This window comes from Sceloporus undulatus, chromosome 3, assembly GCF_019175285.1.
Source record: "Sceloporus undulatus isolate JIND9_A2432 ecotype Alabama chromosome 3, SceUnd_v1.1, whole genome shotgun sequence".
Lineage (NCBI taxonomy): Eukaryota > Metazoa > Chordata > Lepidosauria > Squamata > Phrynosomatidae > Sceloporus > Sceloporus undulatus.
The window spans coordinates 176,506,865-176,530,333 of NC_056524.1; the positions used below are offsets into that span (position 1 = coordinate 176,506,865).

The window sequence follows — 23,469 nt, forward strand, 5'->3', positions numbered from 1 at the left end:
TTTCATTCTTTCTCCTTTTTATTAATGTTTGCCTAGGTATTTTCATAGAATCATAGAGTTGGAAGAGACTGCAAGGGCCATGCATTCCAACCCCCTGCCATGCAGGAACTCTCAATCAAAGCATCCCTGACAGATGCCCATCCAGCCTCTGTTTGAAGACCTCTAAGGAAGGAGACTCCACCACACTCCGAGAGAGTTTGTTCCATTGTCAAACAGCCCTTACTGTCAGGAAGTATCTTTGTTTTAAAGATGACCCTTAAAATAAACCAGAAACCCCTTCTCTCCATATATGTATACAAAAGAAACAATGTTCTTTATATTTCATTTTTAAATGTTCATTAATGTAGGTTTTTCTTAAAATTATAAAAAAATTAATAAATCAACAAGGCTTGGGGACTTTTAACAAGATTGATTCAATATGCCAAGTATGCACAAGATACACTTTATCTAGGAAGAAAGGACGATAATATTATTTACCCTCTACTTTTTGATATTAGAAGCTAATATCTTAAGTGTACATTTTTGCACATAAGGTCAGCTGAAAGCACTTCATTCAGAAGTGGTTCTGTGAAATGGCTATCATGTATAAAACCAGTATGGATAAATTCAGTCTTTAAAATGAGGAAGGCATTTTGAAGTGATAATTTAAAAGTATCTTACTATGTTATAATAGCCACTTCAACTGATTGTTTGGATTACTTCCAAGTGCTCTTAGCTTTTTAGTGCAATGCAGAAAAAATAATGTTGAGATGTTACTTGAAAAGAGATATAAATGTTGGGGCATGCAACGTTAGTGTAAGAGCTTGGAAAGGTTATTTTTTGGACTATAGCTTGCAGTAGCAGCAGTAGTAATCCAAAAAATAATTTTTCCAAGCTCTGATTAAAATTCTGGAGAAATAAAAATGACATGTATAGTAAATACAAATTTATGATTAAATAATTTATCATAATATTTACTAACCATATCATAAAGACTAAATCAATGCCATTCATCAACTGTCCTTGTAGGTGGATAATCTACTGAAGAACTACCTTCAAATTCTATACTGATTTTTAATGTCATACCAGTAGTTTTCCAACTGTTTTTCTAAGGCACCATAAAATTGCAGGCAATTTCCCATCAAAGATAGGTTGCTTACAATCATGAATATTTATGTACAATGAATTGGCAAAGAGCCCTGTTGCTTGTACTCTGAGTGAACACATGAGACAAAGACAAGGTCTGGCTAGCGATTTACACAAATATGCTTTGTTTTTTGAAACGTATGTTAGTATCTTCGTAAAGAAGACAGATTGACAGTGAAAAGGAGTTTGAAAACTACTCCTGAAAACTATTATTCAGAATACTATATAGCTACACTCATATTTATGTTCTAATCTCTGGAGTATGGAGGTTAACTTTTCTCCATCTTCTGCACCTTTCTCCATCTTTCAGATATTTAGAGATGGCTATTTTCTTACCCCTCAATCTTTTTGTCTTCAAGCTATACATATCCAGCTCCTGGATTCTTTAGCCACTTTCCACTTCTTTTGCTCATTGGAATTGTTTGAGACTGTGCCTTCAATATCTCACCTTTAAAAAAACTCCCATGCATCACGAACTCCCTTTCCTTTGAGCATTTCTGACTATGAGATCTCACCCAGTATTTCTCTAAGCTTACTGAAATCAACTTTCATGAAGTCCACGGTGCATGTTTTACTACATTTGGTTTCCTAATTATTATTATTATTATTATTATTATTATTATTATTATTATGCTTTATTTATACAGTGCTGTAAATTTACACAGTGCTTTACATACAATCATTTCCCTCTATATAATCAATTCCAGGATATGGTCACTGAAACCCAAGGATCCCACAACTTCAACTATAATTAATCAGTGCATCTCTGTTGGTTAAGATCAACCAAAATAGTTCATTCTCTTGTTTTCACATTTTGTTTTTCATATCTTTATTACAGATTCATTAATATAAACAACAATGCAGAAATTGTTTAACAGTATATAGTTTACAGATATCAGCCAACATTCAGGCTTTCCTCTGGTTGAATCCTTGTTTTCACATTTTTTTTTTCTTGTTTTCACATTTTGGACAATGAAATTGCCTGCAAGACTAGTAAGGAATTTGTTGAACCTTACACATTTTTTGGTAAACCATGACTCCCAACAAGTAAGGTGGCTGAAGTTTACCATTACTACTATATTTTTCCATTTTGAATGTTTGGTTATTTCATTTATGAAGATGTCATCCAAATCTCCAGTCTGATTTAGGGGCCTATTACGATGTCACTGTTGTTTCCCTCCCCTTTAATTTTTACCAAATGCTCTGTATGTGTTTTCCATGCTCTAAGACATGGGCCTGTTACAGACAGCCAAAATAAGGCTGCTTCGAGTCACAGTGGAGGTATGGTGTTTCAATGATGCATGCGTCCTAAGAGTCCAGAAGCCACACCAAAGCCATGCTCTAGTCCTTAGGGCTGGAGCGTGGCTTTGGTGCGACTTCTGGACTCTTAGGATGCATGCATCATTGAAACACCATACCTCCACTGTGACTCGAAGCAGCTTTATTTTGGCTGTCTGTAACAGGCCATGGATTTCCTCACAGGTATACACTTTCTTGATATATAATGCTATTAGAAAGCAACATAAAATGTTACTGTTTGGTTTGGGACTATGCCCGAGCAACAAAATCTTCCTGTCTCTGCTATGTTTTCACAGAAACATGACCTTTTCCTTTACTGTTTTTAACCGTCAGCTCTTGGAATCCAGGAAAATTAATAGATCATAATTCTCTGGTTCCTGGTTGTCTTTTGAGAGATGTTTACTGCTCATTCCCAGAATTATCCTCTTGGGATAAGCAGAATCTTATCCAGTCAGGGGATTTATGCATTTTAATCATCATCCACACGAGAGCTATTAAAGAATATACATTTTGGTACTAGATCTTATAAACTCTACACTGCAGGGAAGATCCACATACCATAATGCAGTAGGTACTACTGTCAGATATAAAAGTCACCACATGAAATAGGCTCCTGTAAGGAAAGTAATGTGCCAGTCACCTCCTAGTCAGAAGTCAAGAATGACTCTGTTTATTTCTGGGAGTGATAGCTGTTAAAACAGGATGTCTTGCTGTCTTATATTACTTCCTTTTATTTCATGTTTGAAAAGAAACATGAGACAGACATTGCTTGGAATAACCTCTACTTGGCAGACTCAGTTAAAATTTATAATGGTAACTCTGGGGATTCCATCAAGTCTGACAGATGCATAGACTGGGGAAGTTTGGACTGTCATTTTTGTGTACATGTTTTTAACTCAGAATAAGCTATAGTTTGTTTGTCCTGGGTTCTGTCACTTAATTAAAAAGTACTTTACTGCTAATATAGCGGTCAACAGCCATTAAAAGCAACAATAACTTATCATCACATGCAGAAATGGCCAGTGTGTTATAGCATGAAATCTCTCCTTCAGTACTGAGCAGAATAAATTTCAAGGGCAGTTTGACCAATGTAAATGAAAGTTTTGGGAAGTGAGAGGTATATCTGACAAAAAGATAGGAAATACCACTTTCCCTCTTATTTCCAGGCTTTTACCACGTGAGAAATAATTTGACTGTAAACTATATGGATCTCCCCACTTTCCCTGAGCCATCATCACAGATCAGAGATTGGGGGATTCTAGGTGAAGAAAATTTCCTTTAAGGGAAGTAAAATGACAGCCAAACCCCCCCCCCCCACAAAAAAACCAAAGAAAGCCAAACGTTCTCTCTTTCATTTATAGCAGCAGTTGGAACAGCACTTTGCAGAAACTGTTTTGTGGTTCTGCTCGCTTGAAACCCAAAGCAGTAAACCTTTACCCTCTTGGCTTGCAAGTGTCTTTTTGCCACTTTCTACGAGATCCTTAAAGATACTGCCAGCCACCTGAGGTGAAGAAATGACAAAAATAGTATCCATGGAGGGATAATGTAATACGAGACTAAGGTCAGATTGCCAGAAACCCCGCCTGCAAAAAAACATCAGGGAAACGCCACAAATAGTAACACAAGTCTTCTATTAACTTCTAAAGACAACCAAATTGCACAGGATAGACCCCATTATGACAGCTAACATTTTTCTCTCCATAGTTTTTATGATGTGGCTTACTATGATGTGGCTTTTTTAAGCTGAAAAAACCTCTGAATCCCTCCAAATTCCATTCTAATGTTCTTAGAATTAACAATTATTTTAATAATGGTCTGTCTTATTTAATGGGCATGTATCTGCATCTAAATTAATTCAGGGAATGCATTCTCAAAGCAGTCAACACTCACAGAGGTGTCTAGAAGACTATCCATGCAAACCGCATCTGAATATTAAACTACAGTATGGACCAATGCATTCTTGATAGTCACTAAGTACTAGAATCACAGACTTTCCAATTTCCAACCTATTTCTGATTACAAAATAGAGAAGTCAGACCTTAGGGATGGGAAAACTCTCTCACAAAGTTTAAGACGGTGCCACAAACAATATTTAAGGCTGGTTTTTCTACTTGATCAGTATGTATAGCTATGAGTATCACCATTGCTATGATAGAGTGATATTTTCTAACATTCATTTAATATAAGTTTGTTTTCAACAAAATACAAAGATTTTCCAAACTTTGGCTCAGTTATTAATCAAAATGAAAAATACTAAAGTTAGGATTGTCCATGCCATTGTGTTTCCAATTTTTTATGTACCAAGGACCCATTTATTAAGACTTTTTAGCAGTCCATGGTATTCCTAGAACTCGATTCCAGCATCACATTTCAAATGAATTGATTTTCTTTTTATCAGCTTTCTTTACTGTTCCGTTTTTACAACTATACGTAGAAACTGGAAACACAATGGCATGGACAACCCTACCTTTAGTCTTCAATGATACATCTTTACACTTCTGGATCTTTTCTGGTTCCTTCATAGCTTCCAAGTCCTAGACTTCTTCTGATTTCGTGACTGCAGCCTCCATTTTGATTAATGATTGAGCCAAGGTAAGGAAAATCTAAAACTACAGTAAATCAAAAGAGCCAGCATGATGTTGTGGTTTGAGTTGTGGTTGGACTACAACTGGAGACGAGGGTTGAATTCCTCACTCAGCCATAAAATCCACTGGGTGATCTTGAGTAAGACATGTGCTCTCAGCCTCAGAGGAAGGCAAGAGCAAAATTCCTCTGAACAAATATTCCCTTAGGGGTGCCATAAGTCAGAAACGACTTGAAGGCATATAACAACAACAACAATAACAGAGTAAATCAAGCCAAGATGTCTAAATTGAGATGGTCATACTTTGACTATATCATGAGAAGACAAGACTCACTAGAAAAGACAATAATGCTTGGAAAGGTAGAAGGCAGTAGGAAATGAAGAAGACCACATTCCAGATGAATAGACTTAACCAAGGAAGCCATGACCATGAGTCTGCAAGATTTGAGCAGGACTGTTGAGGATAGAGTGATTCACAGGTCTTTCATTCACAGACTCACCATAAGTAGAAGTCTACCTAATGGCATTTAACAACACAACGACAATAGTAAATTCTACCGCTACACCAATCCCTTTGACGATAGTACTTATATCTGCAGGCCCACATAGAAATTTTAGTTATAAAGTATGTGGGAGAGGGAAATAAAATGCTATTTGTTGTTTGAAAACCAACAAGAGGCATACTTTAAGTACATGGAGTGAATGATTCCAGAATATGCTTGATTAATTTCATCATAAGCATCTGTCCTTAAAATAATATTCAATGCTTTTTACATTCAGGATGGTGTGATGTTCTGGTCTGATGGGTGCTAATAAGGAAATGTCAGGGGGGCAAAGAGCATGCTACACTGGAAACTGAATGAGATTCTTTCATGTTAAAAACATTATGCATGCCCAATGGAATTTTTTGCCTGTTTCATCTAAACAGCAGGACCTGATGCTCTTCACAGTGTCTTCTAAAATGTCAGCAGATTCCTATGGAGCTGCTATTCAAGGAATCACTGCACAATCTTATGCATATTCACTTGGAAGAAAGTTCTCCTGAGGGCTCATGCCCCATCTCATAAACACATCTAAGATTATAGCTTTTGCAAAATCCTTTGGCTCATGAGTAATATCTGCTGAAACGCTAGAAATAATTGTGAGTGCACTGTGTGTACCTCTTAATTAATCCCCAAATCTGCTAGTTTATATCCATAACCAGAGTAAATGTTAATGTCATGAGTGCTTGCCTGCCTTATGTTTATGGAAGGGATATCCCTTTATTTTTGCAAAGGCAGCAGTAAATCTGTTTACTGCTCTGTACATAACTTAGGAACTCCTTTAAGAGTCTCACAGGTATCAAGTATCAGGGAGCCCCCTGTGCTACTATAAATCTGTTATTCACATGATCTCAAAAATGAGTCACTCAGTTAATAATAATTCATATTCTTCCCTATATTTATATTTTATGCACAAATGTACATAGAACAGAAGAGCTAACATACTAATCACTGATACTTTCAAATATCAAGAGAGTTTATGTTTCCAGGACTTCTTAATAGCATAGGAAAATAAAATAAATACAAAGTACAGACAGGATATACAGCACTAAAATGACAGCTGAACAGGCAACAGGACACTAAAACAAAAGTTTTCAGTTATTGTATACTGGAAAATAATTATTTTACTTTTAATTGCCAAGACTTATTTCTATATGTTTATAACATAAGTGAAATATAACATTTGTTTCCTCTTAAATTGTCTCAGCCCTCATTTTGACCTCATGTTTGAAAAACTTTAAAAAAAAACAGTTATAAAACAGCATTATTTAAATATAAGACCAAACAGTGTATGGTACTATTTAAATACAAAAACAATCTGGAGTGAAAAATCAAGACTTGTCAAGACCGTGACTAGTGTTTCTTCAGATTTATTTTTTTCAGTTATGACCGCATATTTCACTACTTCTTACTGACGGCTAATGTTACAAGCTTCGGTAATATTTTTGTTCAACACATAAAATGACAAGAAAAAGCTAAAAATTCTTCGCTCAATAATTAAAACCAAACACAGACTTGAAATAATTAAAGAGGGAGAAGTAGGAGAAAATGGGTACCTACCAGCTCAACTCTTCCAAAACCTCCAACTCCAAGGGTGTCAATGATGTTGAAGTCAGATAGTTTCAGGTTGGCGAAGAAGGCAGCTTCGGCTTCATATCTGGATTTTTTAATGCGAAAAAATGGAAATTTCTTAGAGGTGCATACTTGAGTTGTATGGCTTTTTGTTCCCAGATGACATGCGTGTTGAATAGAGTTTACCATCTTAATTTCCATTTTGGCTCTTAAAGTTTCTTTGTTTTTTCAAGTATGGTTTTATTGGTCCCAGATTCACATTCTATTTTCATATTTTTCCAAAATTAATTAAAGAAATATGCCAACTGCATGTCTGCAATGCAAATGCTTCGTGCTATAATTCAATTCCAGCTATCAATTGAATGCTACATCTTGACAGTTTCTATTAGTCTTCCAGTAAGGGTTTTCTATCACTTTTTGGTGCCTATTAGTATTTTCGGAAGATAAAGTCTTTCATATGAGTTCCCTTATCCAGGAACTGGCAGAGTTTCTATAAATATTTATTGAAACTGGCAAGATCATTAAGGTCCCTGGAGAAAAATCACAGCCAGGTTTTATGAAATCAGATCCAATAAGCAGAGAAAGTGGTATGCGAATGCCTGAAAGGAATGATTTCAGACACACATTAACATTTCTAAAAGAGCATTATTCCTTCTGCTACATGTTAAAACTTAGCATACAAATTCCATAGCCTGTGGTCCCCAAATCCAGAAGCTGTCTCTTTAGTCAGTGTACAGAGTGGCTTGTCATAAAACCATACACAGTACTAGCTATGCAAGCCATGTGAAGCTGATACATGCATGCATGCCAAAAGTAATTCTCCCATGGGTATACCCATGCACACGAATCTCTCAAAATAGTTTCTTGTTAGGGATTACTATATTTTTAGAAAGGCTAAAAGGGTAAGTGGAAGAACAGGTTCCACTCACTTATTGAAGTTTGATCTGGAAAGTATTTAGCTGTCAGAAGGGGGAGAGAAAAAAAGACTTGATGGATGTATAGAATTCTTTAAGTGCAACCTTTGTTCTTCAGAACTGTATATGCCAGTAATGCTTGCCATGAAGGGAGAGAACAGTTGCCAAGCATTTGAAACAGGCAATTTATGAGGTCATAATGGGTTAACCAGAAGGCACAAATAAAAATCAGTGGAGACTTATTTAGCCGTGTCCTTTTAGCTCTATTTATTCCACTTGTATGTAGGTGTTTCCCTGGATCACACACAACAATCTGGATATTTAAAAGGTTGACAAGTATCACTCGAGGTCTCCAGAGCAGGTTGCAATTATAATGTTAAATGATATTAAACATTAAGATTTTTAAAAAGAAGCTTGGTGTTGACTACATCTGTAAAATCTTTTATTTATTTATAGTATTTTGTATCTCCTCCCACTCTCACAAGGACGCCCAAGGTCAAGAATCAAAATAATACAAAGATTAAATTCATTTTAAAAACACATTAAAAGACACTTTAAAAATTTCTAAAAGCAGGCTGAAGACAATCCTAGAATCCAGTTTTGAAAGAGTTAAAACAGCGATTTCAAACATTGAATGCCATGCAGTTCTTGGCAGTCTGCTGGAAACTCAAAACAGATGGAGTTAGCATTATAGTAGTCTAATTGAGAGGTAACTAAATCATGAACCACTGTGGCCAGATCTGCCATCTCCAAGAAAGGCAGTAGCTGCTACACCAGCCAAAACTGGGGAAAGTCTTTCCTAGACATTGCATCAACCTGGATTCCAGGGGCAGTGATGAGTCCAAGAGCATCCCCCAAGCCATGGATCTGATCTTTCAGAAGCAAAGCAACCCCATGCAGAGCCCAACTGCGAACTGGTTTTCCTATTGACCAGTACCACTTCCATCTTGTCTCTAAGACTCAGTCTATGCAGCCGTATCCAGTCATTTACTGCATCCAGTCCACAATTCAGTACTAACACAGCCTCTTTGATATCAGTTGTATAAGAGAGATAGAACTGGGTATCCCCAGCATACTGATGATACCTAATCCCAACGCATGAGTTGACCTCTTTCAGAGGCTTCATGTAGAGGTTGAAACGCACAGGAAACAGTATTGACCCCTCTAGAACCCCACAGGCTAATGGCCAAAATACTGAACAACAGTCCTCCAGCACCACTCTTTGGAAACATTCATTCAAGAAAAACTGGAACCACTACAAAGCAATGCCCTCAAATCCTATATCAGCCAGATGAGCCAGAAGGATACCATGGCTTATGGTATAACTGAAAGATTCACACATTTACAAAGTGTGTTGTATCAACACATGAAAAGGAGAGTGCACTAAATTTCGTTGCTTTTTTGTCCCGTGGACAACAGTGAATCTGAATAGTAGAGATTCCTCTATACATGGAGTTTCGCCATGTAAATGAGAACCTCATCATTCATATATATATATATATATATATATATATATATATAGGTTTCTGAACTGTGTGGAGAGGAGGCTCTCCTGTTCAAAATGGTCATCCAATAAAGAGAACAAAAAGAACTGAAGATGGAAGGGGCAGGGCTAGTGTTCTCCTCTCTTTGTGTTGTTTCAACACATTTCATAACTAAGTAAAATGAGGTTACGTTTTTGCTAGAATTCAGAAGCTTAGGGCCAGTACAGACTGTCAAAAAGAGCTGGCTTCCCGGCAGTGTGGGGGCATAGCGTTCAGACAGCAGTATGCCCCCATGCTACCGGAAAGCCGCACGGCTGACCACACATGTGGTGTCTTCACAGCATTTCTGCAGGGCAGTGTTTACACACGCTGCACCCCAGAAACCCAGAAAAAACACTACGGAAGCAGCAAAGGTGCCTTTTTCCTGGCGCAAAAAGGAGCAGCTCTATGCCACTTATTTTTGTGCTGAGAAAATGCCAGATTGGGGCTGCGGCATGTGGTTGCTGTGGCCTCAATCTGGTGATCAAAGGGGCGACTTCACACCTCCCCTTTATGGCCATCTGTTTCGGCCCCTAGTTAGCCAAAAGGATCACAAAAAGAAATAAGGCAAGAAGGCTGTAGGACCATATTGCAAAGTCATGGTAATCCTGTTTCTGATGCTAAATAATGTGAACTCTGCTTTATCGCTTACTATGTCCTTTATTTTCCTAGGTCCTTTCAATAACCTTGCTTCTCTGACCACCTCACTACATCTGATCTGGGAAGCTAATCAGCACTGAGCCTGTAGAAGTTCATGGAATAACCTTGTTTGACACAGTTGTTTATTGATCATTTTACACTTGCCATGATGTGCATATTAAAGGGGCCGAAAGCTAAAGAGCTGCCAAATGAAAGATCAATTTACAAATCTCGTTATAGCCAAATTATAAAGAACATATCATGCAGGGCTTTGAAATGTAGTCAATAAGGATATCATATGAATGTACTTCAAAGATCTATTTTAAATTAGTTATTATTTGTACTACTCTAAACTGGCATATCCTGCCATGTTTGATCTTGTAAGATTCCTATTCATAACAGAAAGTTTTATCTGTCAAACAACTTTTCTGAAATTATTTACATTGTTGTGAACCCTATTAGAGAAATCATTAGCCTTTCCACCTCTGTCTCATTTTTGGGACTCAAATGAGATTATACAACCATAGTAGGAAATGGCTTGTTTATAGGTTATCGTAATACATCCTAAAGCTACATTTTTAGAAATGATATTTTAAAAGTTGCTACTGTATAAAATGTCATCACTCCACGCACAACAACCAAAGAGCTTGGAAATTTATGTTTGAAATGGAATTCACTAATACTAAATAACAAAAAACTTCATCTAACGCAAGCTGAATCCCTAGGAATCTGTAGTCCCTGATCTCCCTTCTGACTGACCAAGAGCAACTCTTCCTTGTCTGGGTTAAATTTCAATTTGTTTGCCCCCAGCCAGACCATTGCTGATGACAGGCACTGGTTTAGGATTAGAAAAGAGCAGTAGAGTTCGGTATCATCTGTAAATTGATGGGACTACATCCCAAAACTCCAGATGATCTCTCTCAATGGTTTTATGTATATTTTAAATAGAACTGTGACAAAACAGAACCCTGGGGCACTCCAGAAGTCAATGGTCAAGGGGTTGAACAGGTGTCCCCCAGCACTACCTTCTGGACTTGACATTCCAGGAAGGAACAGAGCCACTGTAAACACTACCTCCAAGTCCCATCCCGGTGATACCAAGACTGATGGTGTCAAAAGCTGTTCAGAGGTCCAGCAGAACCAGCAGGGTCACATTGTCCCCATCCAATTCCCTGCATAGGTTATCCACCAAAGCTGCCTCTGTTCCTTAGCCACATCTGAAATCAGATTAAATGGATCTAGATTATCCATTTAATTCAGAACCCCCTGGATTTGGGAGCCCCCCATATGTGCCAATACCTTACTCCAAAATGATAGTTTGGACACTGACTGATAATTATCCATTACAAAGGAATTCAGGAATGGCTTTTTCAGCAAAGGACTCCCAGCTGGCTCCTTTAGGCAAGTTGGAATGCTGCCTTGTTGTTAGGAGGCAATGACTACTTCATTCATCCACTCAGTCAGTTCCCCTCTAGCCTATTTGATAAGCCACGAAGAACAAGCACAAACTTGGTGGCTCTCACATCCCCAAGGACCCTGTCCATATTCTCAGGTTGCACAGATTGAAAAGTATCCAATTCCAATCTACAACAGAGAATTGTAAACTGTCTGTTCAACTCCTGGCTCCAAAAACCAGACCAGCTGAAGTGGTCAAAGGAGAGAGATATAAGTCTTCATTTATTTCATACTCCATACATAATAAATAATGTCAGTGTTTCCCCCTACTGTATGAGAATATGAGAGTTTGTGATCAATTTTCAAACACAACTTGTGTGTTGAAATTTTGATGGGGAAAATTAGTTTATGTGAAATGTGTATGGTTTACCTGTGCTGAAAATATGTTTTGAGGCAGAAAACATGTTTGGTGCAACATAAGCTGATTTCTGTACAAAGATATCATGGGGACTTTTCTTTTCTTTTTTTGCACAGAAAACACATGCAAGAAACTACACATGGCTTTCCTGGCAGGAATCTGTGTGTTTAGGTCGGTTCTCACTCAGCAGGCAGGTAAGCTGATCATCGATATGGTGAATAAATATAGTGGCTTTATTCTGCTGACACTGCATTCAGTAAAATTGTGACCACTTTGTCCCACTCAATAAATAGTCTCCTGCTTGCTCATTTTGTACTTCTATTCTTTCATCCAGCACCCACTATTGTTACAAGAATGAAACTTAAACATGTATACCTGCATTTATCTCTTTCAACTGCTGCCTCCCCTTTTCCTTCCATCTGTTGTGAAACTTCCCCTGCAATGTTCTAATTTTAGATTATTAGTTCATTGGTGAACAGATCACATAATCATTGCCTTTACTAGCAAATATAGTGGCTCTGTGTCAACCAGTAGAACAGTGAAACTGGGTCATGCAAAAAGAATTTCTATATATGCATAGGCAGAAAAAGCTTGCTTTGTAAATGTATTACAGATATAAATCCAAAGAAGAGAAAGCACAAAAAAATCTTCCTGACAAGTACTGTACATGAAATCTTGACAATGAAGGAGGCAGGTGGAGTGGAAACTGTGGGTGACAGCATACTCGGAACAGTTGGAAGCTTGGTGGGGGAAAATTCAGATCGGTTTCTGAAACTGAGGGAAGAAGTATAGCAGCAAAGGGGTATATGGAAAAGAAAATGAAGAAGAAGGGGGTAAATCAGGTAAAAAGGGAGTAACACCAAAATTATGAAAGTAATAAATGTGGAACCATGGTGCATTTACAGAAAGAAGAAATAGAAGAATGCACCTGCAGTTGGCAAATCAGAGATCCAGCTCCCCCCCCCTTTTAAAGCTACTCTTAAGGGGGGAATCTAGAAATATCAAGTAGTTAAAAATATGAACGTGAGTATAAATAAGAGACAAAAAACTCTAAGAGGTGGGACCTGCGTAGGTCATCCACCAAGGAAACCAAAGCTATCTCTGTCCCATAGCCAGATATGAAGCCAGATTGAAATAGATCTAGATAATCTGCTCATCCAGAAAGCCCTGGAGCTGGGAGGCCACCACATGATCCAGAACCTTGCCCAGGAATTGAATATTACACTATGTAGACACAATGGTGGCAGACAAGTACAATTTCTTTGCTGCCACTATCATCACAGCATAGGCCTTCCAATGAGCTCTAGCCCATTTTCAGTTGGACTCAGTCCAAGTCCTCCACCATCGTTGCTCTAGTCTCTGTCCCACTCATTTCATCACCGCCAGCTCCCTAGTGAACCACGGGACATGAGTGGCTCCACTTCATGGGAGGGGAGGCTTAGGGGCAACTATGTCCACCACCCTGGCCACTTCCCTATTCCTTTCCAAAGAGCTCTAGCCCATGTTTGGTTAGACTCATTCTGAATCTTCTGCCATCATTACTTCAAGTATTGATTTTATTTGTTTTATATTAAATAGTTAAATGGAAATGGCATATTGCCATTAAAGTGGAGCATATCTGATGAAACAACTGATGACAAAGACACTCCAAAAGAATGTGCCAAAGCAAATCTTGAACAGTTCCCATTTTTATAGTACAAAACTGCATAATGTACAAGCAAAAACGTATGAAGCACATTCCTGGAAGCCCAATGTTTATGTTTTCTATTTTATTTAAGAGGCATCACAGTTCTAATCAGTCACAAAATGATATATGCAGTCTGAGGTTGTGTAATTCCCTACTACTTTAGGTTTTAGTAAATAAAGGAGATATGTTGGGAAACATTAGACATCTGCTAGATAGCATCCTCTCAAATTAACAGCACAGCTTAATACAACCATGTTGTCGATTGCTGTGTAGGCAGCAATGGTAACCAGCTGGAAGAAAGAAAGAAAAAACTAAAACCAAAAAGAATCTAACTTTAAATAAGGGTTAGCTTACATCTTCTTCCCAGTTTTTCCAGAGATTTCTTTCACTTCAATCCAACTGATTCTCCAGGGAGTCATGGCATAGGTGTGATTCTGCTAGGAAATGCCACATGCTTCCTGTTTGCCATGTTTCCCAGTAAAATTGCTACAGTTAGTACATTTAATTAATATTTATTTATTTAGAGTATTTATACCCGCTCTTCAGCCACAAAGGCTTTCAGAGTGGTTTACAGATTGTTAATTTGACAGCTCCCTGCCTTTAGGCTTACAGTCTAAAAAGACATGGCAGGTTTTCTGCAGCAGTGGTAGCAGTGCTGCCAAACAGAAACAAAGAATGTGTATTTATTGAAGTGTTCATTTTGCTCAAATTTTAATAGTTAATAAACTGTAGAAAAGACATTTGAAAAAAAAGAAAAAAGAAAAGACTGCCAATGAAATAAAAAACCCACACCAGTTCCAGCTTTAAAATACTGTTCTTTCAAGGCTCTTTGCCCTCTCTGGAGGGATATTTTGAATCAAAAGTATATAAGGCAATAGCATCTAAAATAAGACCTGTCATATCTACTGCTCTTAAAGGACCAATATAATTTCTCTACTAGATGTTATTGCTTTATTTTACCTTTAAAAATCCCATTTCACAAATCCCATCTTATATGTCCTATTAACTCATTTAGGAAATGCCTTGAAGAAGGGAATCACAGGCCCCATATCTTCACACCCATGTATGTCTCCCTCTTCAAAAAAATCTTAATATGGATTTTCCATGCAGTTGGGTTTGCTAATTTTTTAGGGGTCCAAGGGATTAGCAGATTCTTTCTGTTTAGAAGGAGGTATCCTGTACAAATTCATCACTGTCTTGGGGAAGAAAGCATGGGAGCAAACCTCCAGTAATTTCCTCAGGTAGTTCCAAGGGGCCTCAGAAAAAAAATATTCTATCTGTCTGTCCATCCATATAGAATGGGCCCTCTATATTTGCTGGGGTTAGGGGCTAAGGACCCCTGTGAAAGTGGGAAAACCACAAATAAGAAAATATTTCTTTTAAACCTGAAATAACACCTCTCTAAGAATCTCTAGGTCCTCCAGTGCAACATCCACTGGAAGTTGACCATAGAATTGCAGTGGAGGACCTACAAATGCCTAGAAACATGTTTTCTCTAGGAATCTCAAGGTTCTCCATCACATCCGTGTGATGAACTTCTGGCAGAGTTACACTGGAGAACCTAGAGATTCCTAGAGAGAACGTATTAATCAAATTAGTGATTAATCAGATCCATAAAAATCAAAGATGCAAATGCGAAGGGCTGATTCTTTCTGTCTGTTTGTTTCAGACTCATAATATAAACAGTTTTAAAGCGTTGAGCAATGGACAAGTTATGCCATTGACTACCAGGCAACTGAATAATTCAAATGCAGGTGCTGAAAACAAAAACAAGATTTTAGTAATGATGCTATGCATGTCATGTTTGTCATCAATCCTCCTGCTGTTTTCACTGAAGGAAGATGGTGGAAGGATTTCTTTTCTGTCACATGAAATTATCAGATGGGGGAGGGGTTAAGGCAAAGAAAAAGGCATAATTCCGGCTAAATCAAGTATTGTGCAGAAGATTTTTAGATGAAGTCACACTCACCCAGGACTCATTCCAGGAAGTGCCAGGAATCCTCCACCAACAAACCATTCACATGGATGGTTTCTCCATAGCTCAATCGAAGTGCAATTGCCAGGGTGTGAAATTCCAGTATTAGGAAAGCAATCCGGGACCTTTAAAGTTTAAAGGGTCTGCATTTTGGCACAGGCAATTTGTTCCATTGCCAGGATTGGGTTTGCAGTAGATTTCAGTCTTGTTTGAGGTGTAGGGCATGATTTTATTTACACTGAATTAAAACACTATGGTGAAGTAATACATTTGATTTCATTGTTTTTTACTCTGTGTGGGGTGGGAACATGAATTGAAGACATGCGCCAAAATGGCACGTGCACAAAATGATAAAATTCCAGTGTATTAATGATTCATTCACGGATATGTGTGAAAAGCAATCATGGTATTCTTTGGGTTTTATGTTGCCTTATCGTGCAAAAATATTGAGCATTATAGCGGTACAGTTGCTCTTTCTTTTCAATACCATGATTATTACTGAACTGGCCCTGGTGAAAGAATCTACACAGACATTAATTCTGTTTTGCCAAAGATAATATAAAATGCTGGATCTTGGTAGTATAAATTATTTTAGTTGAAAAATACTGTGAGCCTATGTGGAGGTGTGTGTGTGTGTGTGTGTGTGTGTGTAAGAGAGAGAGAGAGAATAGAGTTTTGATGAGGTGTTTTGTTATTGGCTGAATGCAAGTGTAGATTATTTTTTCCAAAAAGTAGTGAACACTCAACTGCCAAATGTGGTGCTTTGTTACTCATGAGATACAAAGCAAAAGGAAAAAAGCAAATGAGTTGGCAATAGATATTAATTGCACTTGGCTATAACAGCTATATACTGCCTTCATACAACACCAAAACAATTCCTGAGTCCAAAAATTTTCTTCTTAATTTCCATACAGTTTCCAACTCAGCCCAAAACCGAAAGTGCAAAGGTCTTTCAAATTACTATGCCAAAGTAAATTATAGATCTAAACCTATTTTATAAGTTAAATGCTGATTAAGTATAACTTATTTTGATTGTCTTCGCCTATCCTCATTATGTATCTGGACCTGCGCAGTTAATGACACTGCAGGGAATGGTGCGCTTTGATGGCTTCTGTGATCAGAAACCAGGATTCAGCACACTTGGCATAGAGTACCAAGTTGCTCCATGATGACAGTGGAGCCAGAGGTGATTTAAGGCTGTGTTGTCCCTTCATGAATACAAGGGCAGCTAATTCTGTCCCAGGGCCGGTTTACATGTAGATGTGTTATGTGTGTGGACTTTTGCATTTCACATCATCGTTCAACTGCCTATACATCTTTGACAACATTTCTATCTATTTGCATGTATGGGTATTCTGCCAGCCATGTGTAGCTGTCAATTGAAGGGGAGGGCATGTTCACTTCTGCTTGTGTTGTCACCTATTCCCATTGGCATTGTAGGATCTCATCTTTAAATAATAAAATAATTATAATCATAAAATAAAAAAATCAATTCAAATCAAAATGGCTTTTCTTTCAGAATGAAAACCATATAACGCCTTCACTAGTTTTCTCTTTCTATCTTCTCTCCCCCAACTCCTTGAGGAAGCAGACTCTTAATATAATGAGCCCTCCCTTCGCCCAGGTGTTGGGCAACAGAAGAAGAAACAATGGCCACCAGGAAGGCTCCCTGAGATACCTTCTGAGCCACTGGCCGGTGGGGGTGAGATGGTGTGGATGGTTGTTGAGCCCCGTCCACCCAGTTATAACTTGGGGTATTTATTTCTCCTTGCTGCTCAGACAAAGCAGAGTATCAGGAGGGTTAATGCGGGCAGAAAGAACTAATAACTGGAAAAGGGGGGAAATATAGGGCCAAAGAACCATTTGTATATTTCCTCTCTAGCCTGTTTGCTTTGTACTAGACTAATGAAGACTGGAGGAAAGTTTACACAATGAAAATTGTCCTGGTAGAATGCATATAGGTTATGGTTCACCCATACATGATTTTAATGCATCCCTCCTTTTTTGGGTGGGTGGGTCAAAATCAGAAGAAAGAGCCATCTCACTTTTTAGCATAGTATACAGAAGGATGTGCATTATCAAACATATGGACATTCAGTGCATATGCATATGGCAGCACAGCTTACCAGAGAACAGGTGGATGGGTGGTACACTCCCCCTCCAGGGGGCAGTAGAAAGATCCAGGGGAGCAGTGAAGGGAAAGGGGGGCAGTGGCCATGGTGTCACCCCACTTATGGTGTCATCTGGTGTGTTCTGAACCATACAAGCCTCCTAGTGACACTTCTGTTGCAAGGCTGGCACGAAAGAGAGGCTTCTCAGTCACTGCTCAGCCAGCTATGTGCTTGCTGCTCCCAGCATGATTGGGTACAAAGGGAGTAGTGACTGAGATTGGTTGGTTTGAATGTGCAATAGAACAGTAGACCCAATATGAAGAAATATGTGTTGAGTGAGATGCTAGGGTTGTCATCCAAGAGAAAAGGGGGCAAAAGATAGAAAAAGTTTGGGGACCATTGCTTTAACTATTTAAATGTCCACTGCCTTTGGAAGTGGAGTGAAGAAATGCCCATGCACCTGCTCTCTGTCAAACTGCGTGGCCATGCGTAGCTAAAAAGTGTGATGGCTCTTTCTTCAGATTTTGATGACATTTTCACCCGCCCACCCACCCACCAAAGGATGAATGCATTCAGATCATGTATAGGCAAACCATACACATTCTGCCAGGATAATTTTCATTGTGTAGGCTTGCCTCCAGTCTTCATTAGTCTAGTACAGAGCACACAGACTGCTAAAATGTGAAGGGAAATAGAAAATCTTTAAGGCTGCAAGTGCATACATGGTTATCTGGGAATAAGTTCTGCTGTATTCTATAGGGCTTACTTTTAGACAAACAGGGTTGCTCTGCATGTGTATATCAGGACGATTAAGTACTTTGATCGAACAAAGCTAGAGATGTATGGAACTCCAAAGTTTGGCTACTTGAGGTTCTCAGATTACCATTTCCAAGCTCATTTCATCCCAATAATGTAAAATCTTCCACTCCACAAAAATGTGTACAAACGTGTGTGCTTTTTCCAAATGCATGCATTTTTCAGGAGTGTTTTTCACACTCATGCGTTTTTTAATGCATGGACTCAATCACTTAAGTGATTCTTATTTGTTTGCATGGGGTTGACCATTGCTTATGGCAACAAAAAACAAGTCACATTTCTGTGAAAAATTTCCATCAATCATTCCCTCTAACCTGGGATTCTTGTCCTTTATATGTAGCTATAAAAATTAAAATAGATTTAATAGAAATATTTGATTAGTCAGAAAATGATGCAAGTATGCTGACTGTATAATATTAATAATTAATAATAATTTAATAATTTAATTTATTTCTATACCGCTATTCCAGGGATCAAAGCAGTGTATTCCAGGGATATTTGCAATGCATGCTTAATTGGTCAACTGTAATAATTTTATACAGTTACGGTAATCCCATCCTACCAAAACTCATGAGCATAGAAATGTATTGCACTTTGTTAATTAGAGGCTATGATCTTAAAAACTGATCATCTAAGCATGTAAACATTTGATGGGCCTCTTGTCTCTAGTCTGGAGATTGAAAGATGACATGGATTGCATAAATAAATGTTCACCACAGCAACAGCAAAGCTCTTCTGAATATCTTAATTGCTCTTTTTGTTTTGCTTTTTTAATAAGATAGAAACAAAAATGAAAAGGAGAAAATAATCACATACCATCTGCCTATTATGTATAAGCTGTTGGTGTGGTGCATATTTATTTGTCCTGCTTTTCATGTTCTTTAATAATGATGCATTGACTGAAATCACTTGGGGGACAAGTCATATTGCTGCTTAGATCTCTACTTATTGAGAGATGCGCATATTAACCTGGGCCATGTTCAAAGATTCCCCTTCAAAGTCTAGTGAATATGGAGTAGTTAAGCTCAAGACCCTGGAGGTGGTGACAGATAATTCACTATTGCATAAGGTTAGGAGATACTATAAATATATCTAAGGATAATATGATGAATTTTTGCAAAAACTAACTAATTCTCTGGAGTATATCACACGGAGCTTTGGGTGGTATTGTGGCTCAGTTCCAGCTCACTTCTGAAGTGATTGCACTTCCAACGATGCAGTTTCACAGTCCCTGTGTTATCAGACGCCACTGATTTCTATGGGAGCCCATTGCGAATTGCTTTAGCGGTGTTTCTGAAGTCACCCCTCATTTTGGTAAAAACGGGAAAAAAGTGACTCCAGAGAATTCGCTTCCAGGCTGCCTTCAATTGCACTGTGATTTGTTCTGGTGTGGAAAAGCACTCCGATGCCACCCCCCTTGGCCCCTGCATCCTGCTCCGTCATTCCCCTCCTCCTCCTTCATGCCATCTCCTCCTCTCTGCCAACCAGTGCCCTCCGCACTGGGTGTCACTCGGTGTGGGAATGCCACTGCCTTCAAGTAGTTTCTGAATTAGGGCAACCCTAAGGCGAACCTATAATGGGGTTTTCTGGGTCTGATTCACCTAGTGGGTTCCCATGACCGAACATGGAATTGAACCCTGGTCTCTAGAGTCGAAGTCTAACACTCAAACCACTACACCACACTGGTTCTCTCTTCCTTAAAATAGGGAATTAAAAATGATTGATCATGATGGTATATGGAACAATTGATTGTTTTGTTTTTGTTGTTTCTGTCTCTGAATCCTCCCAAGTCTGCTTGATTTTAGTTCCTGATTCCACTATGTCCTCTGTATTCTCTTAGTCTGTTCTTCTTCGGTTGCCTGGAATCCTGTTTATTCTGACAATGCTTCAAGACACGGTTTGCTAAACTGAATCTCACATTTTATCAAAGTCTGTGCTGCTCTCCAGTCAAGATTTAAATAAAAAAAGTGGGGGGGGGGCATTTCACATAAGTGAAAGAAAACACTTTAGGAAGAATGTTGAAGTGGTAGAGTCAATATAAAACATATATCTGGTTTTAATGTAGTTCCAGTCCATAAGGGAGACATGGTAAGAGACTGTTTTGGGAGCTGTGTGTGTGTGTGGAACACTGTTTCTACTCAAAACATTTTATCATTCATTTTGAACTGACAGTGTCAGTCAAATAATGGGAATTACCAGGAGCACTCACACTATCCAACAGAAAAATGAAATGAAATACACCATTCCAACACAACTTCTGTTAACTTAAAATAGCCTAAAGATTTCTTCTTAGGACCAAACTTATATTACACCAGTTATAGGTGACTGGTTTTCTTACTATATGTACCCCTTTGCTTAATACAGTGGTCAAAGAAGCTTACTGTCTCCCCACTACCACTAAATGCTTTTACAATTGATTGTTAGCCTCTTAAGGAGAAAAATAAAAGTATCGTTTTCTACCGTCAGTTCCCCAATTTAGATCCTCCCACTCCATGCTATTAGACTTGTGGGATGGGGTAGAGGATGTGCCACCAAAGGTAAAGATTTCTTAGAGAAAATAGCTCTTAAACCTTACATGTAGCAGCTTTTCTTCAGAAGATCATCTTTCTACATTTTCTTTCCATTAGCAGGCACACTGTCAATCGAAACTCCCGACAGAGCTTTAATGGCTCCTGTGTTTCCGGATATCAGTGTTAGTGGTTTTAAATTACTATTTCTACAATGTTAAACTGGAAATGCACTTGGAAAGTTTGGACTTCCTTAGGCCTTTTATTGTGCAACACCTTACTGTAAATGCGTGCTATTGTTGGATCTGTGGTATTGAAATACCACAAATAGCTATGATTTCCCCTCTCATTTCCATCCCAATGGCATAGAAGTCTGAAAAATGGCACCCTGATCTTATAATATTGTCATTATCATCATCACCATTCATCATTAACATCGGTTTAAGCATTTTTCAGCTACATAAGCAGATCTCAGAGTGAGTGGTGAGGTAGAATCACTGAAGTCACTTTAATAACAAGGTAAAACAATTAAAACAAAGTACAGTGGAAAGAAAAATACACCTGAACTGTATCTCCCTTCGACAGTGGCCTTTCAGATATTATAGGAGTGCAACTCCCAGCATTCTTTAGCTTCTATCTGGACACATCATATTCTGAGCAATCTGCAGTGTGTGTGCAGAGCTTTTGGGTGCCTGAGGGCTTATTTTACAGATAGTTTGGGGGCGGATTGTTTTTCCTGGAATATCTGGATGTGCAATAAGTGTGGCTAGCAGATTCAAACTGGTGGTGACAAAAGAATCCAGAAAGAACATACTGGCAGTGAGAGAAGGATGCTAGGACTGTTCTCCCAGGAAATAACAACTCCCCAAAAGACGTCTGGAAGGTTTGAGCCATGTGATCACCATTTTAAAAATAAGGCTGCTGTTTTTTGGACATAGCCACATATAAGTATATCTGCTTGCCACATTTGTACCAAATAGTTAAGTGCTCATCCTTGACAAGCAGGAAAAAATAATAATATGGAGCTGCGACTTTCATGTATCTGAAAATAATTTGGGAAGCTTGCCATTTTACTTCAATGTGACTTCTGAATGGTGGACTGTGTGGTTGCTTTATCCACCACCACCCCAAGTATAGATAAGCCCCAAGGTTGCTGCAAATCTGGAAAATTGAGGGCACCCCAGATTTTAATGTACATGTAGGCAAGTCCCATATCACCTTTCCCCCTGAAATAATTATACCCAGGTGTTCTTATCTCCTCACCTCTCATCTATTAGAGAGGAAGGAAAGGATCAAGACAGATCTGATAACCAACTATAGCCTTCATGCCTTGGTTGCAGAGAGGCGTGTATGCAAGTGTATACATTATAGGAATCTATTAGGCCTAATTATAGGGGTCTATCATTGTTATTTTTCCACCATTTATTCTGATTGAGATACTTTAATGCAAAATATGTGGATGTTGTATCAGATATGGAAACAGAGAGACTCTTTTACATTCACAGGCCACCCATGCAAACTAGAACCCTGGGCAATCCAGGTTCAGTATCATGTGGAGAGCCTCTACACATACAGAAAGCTCTCTGTTTCAGATTAATCATTTTAAGTGACCAAAAGCACGAGGGAGAGGCTGTGGCTGGGGTATGCCCTTGCTTGTTTGATTAACCCCAAAGGAGACCAAGTGAATAATGTATTTTGGAATTTGAAAGAACCACCATCTTTCTTCTCAGACATAACTTATCTTTGCCTTATTCTTAACCCTCCTAAATTGTATCCTTTTTCTTGGATATTTCCAACCAACTCTTGGAAGCAAAACAAAAGCAGAACTTGGTACTGGAAAAATCCAGGGAGCAGGGAAAGCCTGGGTCTGGTGGTAGATCCCTGAGTGGGCCACCAGTAGATTCAGCAGAAAAGATAGTGGCTGGGCCAAGAATAGATGTGATGGAGAAAGGATGTGATCTCTTACTTCTGTTTTCTTTAAAATATATTTTTTGCTAATTGGTGCCCAAGAATAAATTCAATCAGGTAGGTTTTTTTTCCTGGTCAGCTGGCAACACTATGGCTCTGTCTTATTTATTTTCTTCTTCCTGGTCAAACCTGTTTGAACTGTAGTCAAAAGAAATTCACCTCCACTTGCATTACTGACAGATGCATGCCTTTCCAGCTTGGTATTTTCAATTTATGGCACCCAACTAATGTCTACCTATTGTTTTGCTCACCAAAGGCCTACTCATGCCAATACCCAGTTGCCCTGAAAAGATGTAATCCTGAAGATTCCTGAAAAATCCTCTTCTCCCTTCTCTCTAAATTTGAAGACTCTTGATGAACAATATATTTGATGCACTTTAGGCCTTAAATCTTG

The 23,469-nt window shown here is 38.5% G+C and overlaps 1 protein-coding gene across 3 annotated transcripts in view; it reads right to left on the bottom strand.

The window, feature by feature from the left end:
• Positions 1-23,469, bottom strand: part of PRKG1 (protein kinase cGMP-dependent 1) — a 655,625-nt gene that overhangs the window by 36,522 nt on the left and 595,634 nt on the right. For 2 of the 3 annotated variants that reach the window (XM_042459015.1, XM_042459016.1), the window contains one exon: positions 7,111-7,207. In XM_042459015.1, coding sequence (XP_042314949.1) covers positions 7,111-7,207 — 97 coding nt within the window. Of the gene's footprint in view, positions 1-7,110; positions 7,208-7,802; positions 7,842-23,469 lie in introns of those variants that run through there. The other variant, XM_042459017.1, reaches the window with a different exon arrangement.